This window comes from Hipposideros armiger, unplaced genomic scaffold (assembly GCF_001890085.2).
Source record: "Hipposideros armiger isolate ML-2016 unplaced genomic scaffold, ASM189008v1 scaffold_77, whole genome shotgun sequence".
Taxonomy (NCBI): Eukaryota; Metazoa; Chordata; class Mammalia; order Chiroptera; family Hipposideridae; genus Hipposideros; species Hipposideros armiger.
The window spans coordinates 2064805-2070620 of record NW_017731427.1 but is presented as its reverse complement, the minus strand read 5'-3'; the positions used below and the strand labels follow the sequence as shown (position 1 = coordinate 2070620).

The following is a 5816-nucleotide window of genomic DNA, read 5'->3' as shown; positions in this document are numbered from 1 at the left end:
TAGAATACAGTTTCTATTTCTTCTCAGGCTCCTTCTGAAACTAGCTTCAAAGCTTTGCCCGAAACCAGCAGGGTTCCCAAGTCAGGGCGTGAGGGCACCCCCGTGGCCACCAAACAGCTCTTCTTTCTGGGTCCCCACTTCTCTGCCCACCCACCTCCATCTTTCAAAACTACTCCTCTGTAAATCCCTGTGCAAGCTGCACAGGGTGCATTCTTAAAGAACTTAAAGATATCTGGAAGGGAGGAATATATATACATAGAAATGGAAAAACATGCTGTGACAGCAGTAACGACTTCAGCCCCAAACACCATCTTCTTAAGGAAATCATCACATCAACAAAGCCCCGTCTAGGCGGGCCCCTGCCCAATGCTCACAGTCCACTAACGAAGTTTCTTGCAGACCGTTAAACAGTCAAACACGTAATTCCTTCCATGCAACTGGCTCTCCTTCACGGCCAAATCAACAGAACTTTGTGGTCATTCTTTTCAGCTGCTGGTGAAAATTGCTATTTAAGACCGAGTCATCACTTCTTTTCCAAAAAAGAATAAGAATGTTGTCATCAGGACTTCCAAGTTAAAAATGTGCCCCAGGCAGCCGTCCCAGTGCAAGGGGTTATGGGGACGTCGTCAGCCCTCCTGGCACCACGGGCCTTGCTACCTTTTTAAAAAGCCTCCTAGCCTCTGTGAGGGGGGGTCTCAGACGGTCTCTCCCCATTTACTTGGGTCCCTGGTGCGGAGCGGTGCACACCCGGACACCCCCATGTGGACATGTGACTCTGCTCGGTTCCAGCCTGATGCATGTCACCACTGCGCTGCCTCTATTTCACGCTCACAGACCAATGGGACTCGCTGTTCCGACTCTCCCAGAAACACACCAACCTGAAGCTGATGAGCCTCATTACACGTATAGACAAATGCTAGCTTTGTACCCCGAGGGGTTAAAAAGCCTTCCAACAACACAAATATTGGGGTGTGGGGGCCGAGGGGAGAGCAAAGGCACGTACACGTGACGTATGACAACGCGTCACCCGCAGACACTGGTGCACATAAAGCACAGGCCCCTCCAACGCATACGCGCAATTCGCCCGGAATGAATCATAGTTTTGTTATTATATTACAAACTTTTTCCAAGGCTGTCATTGGGAACTTGCCAGACAAGACTGTAATTTAATTGTTTAGGCATAAAAATGGCCTGCTGATTAGGGTTTTAAAANGGAGCGCCGGCCCTCTTGCGCGGGGGGCCCTGCGCGCCTGGCTCCAGCTCGCGCTTGCGCTTGTCCTGGCTCACCAGGATGTACTCGCGCCGCTCCTTGTCGAAGGCCACGTCCCCGCCCAGCGCCTCGTCCCATGCGCCGTACTTGAGGTACTCGGCTGGCTCGGCCACCTTGCCCCTGGTGGCCAGCTGCCAGGCCTGGTAGCTGTTGACTGGGTCCAGCTCCGCCACTCGCCGGCCGGCCTGCCCGAGGGCGGGCGCGGAGGCCCCGGCCGGGCACAGGTTCAGGCACTGGAGGAAGAGCTGCTGGGAGTCCCCGGGGCCGAGCGGTGCGCCCTCGCCGGCCGGGGCCCGCGTCCGGCCGGCCTCCACCCGGCGGTGCACGGCGTTGTGGGCGTTCAAGCTGTCCAGGTTTGTAAACAGGTTCCCGCACTTGGTGCAGACTTCGTAGAGGGCCAGGCCGGCCACGATGGCCTCCTCCTGCACCACGTTGTTGATGGTGGCGATGGGGTCCAGCTCGCTCCTGGGCCTGTTCTTGCTCGCCGCCTTCGGGCCGTGCGCCTTCATGTGGTTTTTCAGGAACCACGGCTCTTTGAACCTCCGGCCGCAGATGTGGCAGCCGTGGTCGAAGGAGCCCCTGTGCTTCTTCATGTGCGCCTTCAGGAACCAGGTCTGGCTGAAGGCCTGGCCGCACACCTCGCACGGGAACTCGCCGGGCGGCAGCTCGGGCTTGCCGTTCTCCACGCAGGCCTCGCCCCTGGGCACCTGCGCCGTGATGTGGTCCTTCTCCACGTGGCTCAGCAGGGACTCCTCCCTGAGCGTCACGTAGGGACACAGCCGGCACTTGAAGGGCTTGTGCGCCTGGTGCACGTGCTGCTCGAGGTCCTTCTTGCGCTCGAACCTGCTCCGGCAGAAGGAGCACTGCACCGCCGCCCTGCCGTCCTCCGAGGCGCCCCCGGAGCCCTCCGCCTCCTTCTTGCTGCTTCTCAGCAGGATCTTGCTGCTGTCCCCCTGGGTGGCGCCGTTCAGGATCCTGTTGCAGGCCGAGGTGCTTTTCGTGGGGCTGGTGCAGCCGTCCAGGCCCTCGGACACTCCCATCTCGCCGGCCTCGGGCTCGTGGGCCTGGATCAAAGTCCCCGTGCGGTGACTGCGAATGTGGATCTTCAGGTTGCCCTTCTGGGAAGCCCTGTGGTCGCAGTAGGGGCACTTGTAGGGCTTCTCCCCCGTGTGCTTGCGCATGTGCTGCGACAGGGAGCTCTGGAAGGGGAAGCTTTTGCCGCAGATGCAGCAGCTGTGGCTCACAGCCTTGTCCCCGTCCGCCTCTGGGCTCCTGCTGGCCCCGGGGGGGCTGGGGCCCCTCCTCAGCTCCACGTCGGCCTCTTGGTTACGATCCATGTCGGGGACAAGGACTCGCCCAGCCCCGGCGGGCACGGCTTTGTGTCAGGCAGGCCTGCGGGTCGAGGTCTTATCTCTCCATGTTCATAGGAGCCTTCTGCCTCCCAGCTGCAGACATGCACCTGCCACCACCATGTGCATGTCCTACCTGGAGAGCATGGCGGCTGGCAGCGAGCACCTGGAACAGAAGAGACACGGAGAGCTTAGGGACAAGATTCCCACGTGAACGGGGACCCAGTGACACCCACGGACCGTGATCCACACACCTCTCCTAAAAATAGCGACCTCGTCCAAATTAAAGAGGCACCAACAAAAATCCTAAGAGACGTACAAGGAGCTGCTTTCCTCTCAAAGATCAAAAATTAAGCAATTAGGGGCAACCGGTGAGCTCAGTTGGTTAGAGCGCAGCACTCCTAACACCAAGGTTGCCGGTTCGATCCCCACATGGGCCACTGAGCTGCAACCCTCCACAACTAGATTGAAACAACTACTTGACGTGGAGCTGATGGGTCCTGGGAAAACACACTGTTCCCCAATAAAAATAAAAATTAAGCAATTAACTATTGATAATAATCATGTGCTAAATCATTAAAATAAACCATTGGAAATGGCTATGCAGTAAAGTAATTTTTATCAAAAAGATATAAAATCTTTAACAAAAGACTGGCCAGACTTCCCGCGCGCGCGAGAAACAGCTACAGGATGCAGAGCGCGTAGGAATGAGCAACAAAGAGAACCGGGGAGATGGAGACGGGCGGCCAAGAACCGCCGGGAGGCAGGGCCCTGGCGGAAGGTAAGTGAGCTGCAAGGCGCCCCCTGCGAAGGCACTTACTAAGGTGTGCAGAGCGGGAAGTGAGGCGTCGGCTAGGAACACGGGTCATTTAGTGAGAGAGGTAAGTGCGGGAAGGGCCCCCTCGGCCCCCTCACGACCTGTGCCCTGTGTGACCCAGCTGCTCCAGGCCTGGGTGGCTGACGCTGGCAGCCAGGGGTGGGTGACCACGAGACCACTTCCACAGCAATGTTTGGTCTTCGCCGCCTCTTAGAGAGCCCAACCTCCTTGGCGCTCCCTACAATGCCCTTCCTGTCCTGGTCCTGTGCTTCTTCTCCTGCTCTCCCCGCAAAGGCACCCTAAACTCCGGCCAGAGGGCTGAGTCCTGAATGCAGAATCCCCCAATGACCCCGGGAGGTTCAGCGGCCTCCCCTCTTCTCCACAGGTCAGATTCCCACAGTGCCTTCCTTCCCGGGGAGGCTGGGTCTGCCCCTCCCTGGTGACAGCAGTCTCACACAGTTTCATCACTGTCACTGTCATGCCCGTCTGCCCTCCAGGGAATGACGCACAGGCCGACGTGAGCTGCTCCTCCAGGCACCTGGGCATTTCCAGCATCCAGGACCTGCTGAGTGGGCAGGGGCGTCCAGCGCTGTACCTGGCACCCAGCAGGCAAGCCTCCATTCTGCAGGAAAGCCAGCCACGTGCCTGTAAACCACCAAGTGGGCCCAAAATGGTACACACTGAGAAGCCACTGTGTGCATTCAAAACAGGACTTTCCATCTGACTTGTGGTAAGTAGAACGTAAACCAAACAAGGAGCCCTGAGAAGGGACGTGAGACACGGGGTGCCTTTCAGGAGGGTGTTCTCACGGGTCCTACGGGAGGCGGGAGGGCGAGCCCACAGCTTCCCCAGGACACTTGTCCTCGCCCCGCAGGAGGACGAGCACCTGCTTCGGAGGCTCTCAGACTGGCACCGAGACGTACCCAGAAGGGCAGGGTTTCTTTCGGAAAGCTGACACGTGTAGACAGGAAGCTGTGTTTTGAGAGTCACAACCTCATACACACTAAGAACTCAGATTTAAAAACTGACATGAGAACAAGTTATGTCTCTGATTTTGAACCAGTGTATCGATGCCCATTTTTTGTTCAAAGATGAGAGGTTCTCTCCCGAAAGAACCTGGGCAGCGACTCTGCTTCTCTGGGTGGTCCCACCTGCCATGTTTCCACCGGCGCGGACACCAAAAAGAATACTGACCACAGAGAAGAGGGGTGGCGGGGGCGGCCCCCAAACACCCCCAAGGCGCCAGGTTCTGAGCGCTCACACTTCCGTTCCCCCACTTTGCCGAGGGTGGAGACATCGTCCCACGGAGGCCTTGTGAAAGCCCAGCACACCTGCTCTCTCCAAGGCCTCCTCTACAGGCCCGCACAAAGGTGAAATCTGAGTGAGAAGTAGGCATTCTGAAGCGCCTTGCAAGAAAGCCCATGCGCGCATGCCTCCCAGGCAGGTGAAGAAGCCACGCAGGCTGATCAGCAAACCCTGAGAGAGGCCAGGAGACAGCTGCACACAGTCCTTCACCCGTCAGGCTAACAGGTGTGCACGGGTCCGCCTAACGCAGCGGTTCTCCACCTTCCTGATGCCGCGACCCCTTAACACAGTCCCTCATGTTGTGGTGACCCACAACCATAAAATTATTTTCGTTGCTACTCTACTGTTATGAATCGTAATGTAAATGTCTTTTTGTTTTCCGATGGTCTTAGGCGACCCCTGTGAAAGGGTCGTTCGACCCCCAAAGGGGTCGCAACCCACAGGTTGAGAACCGCTAGTCTAACGGGACAGGGAGCCCCCAAAAATGACTCCGACAATAAGAATAAACAGCCCCCCACAGAAAAGTGGGAAAACCAAAGGAGGTTAATGAGAACACCTCTTAATGACATTTTAAGCTAATTTAAATGATTTCTCGAAGCGGTTTTAGTCTTGGCACTAGTTTCTGGGTGGCTGTACATTATTTATGATGATTTTATAAGGCAAATGATTTGCACATATCCGCTTCTATCCCAGGGTTTATTTCATCCCCTCAAATGTTGAATGTGACATAATATGTAAAAGCATGAATAAAACATTCTATTTATATTTAACTCAGTGACCTAATCTGGGTATAAAAATCTCAGGAGTTTAAAAAACTATACAGAAATTAGTTTACGGAGGGGGAAAAAAAACAACTGAAAAACTGCAAACTGCTGGCACTGAAATAACACTGGACCTCACCTGACCACTAAGTTGGCTCATAAAGGATGTGAAATGCCACCGAGTTCTCGAATGCAAGGGGATCTTTCAGAGCCGGGTGGCAGTTCTGGGGTGGGCGCATGGAGACCCCACCTCCGTGACGTCCAGGTGAGGCAGGTTGTGGGGTTTCGGCCAGTGCTGAGTGGTACAGAGTGGA

At 56.0% G+C, this 5816-nt stretch overlaps 1 protein-coding gene across 1 annotated transcript in view; it reads right to left on the bottom strand.

The window, feature by feature from the left end:
* Positions 1-1206: 1206 nt before the first annotated feature.
* Positions 1207-5816, bottom strand: part of LOC109383179 (zinc finger protein 516-like) — a 49481-nt gene continuing 44871 nt past the window's right edge. Inside the window, exon 2 of the mRNA XM_019643344.1 lies at positions 1207-2785. Coding sequence (XP_019498889.1) covers positions 1207-2607 — 1401 coding nt within the window. The 5' untranslated portion in view covers positions 2608-2785. The remainder of the gene's footprint in view (positions 2786-5816) is intronic.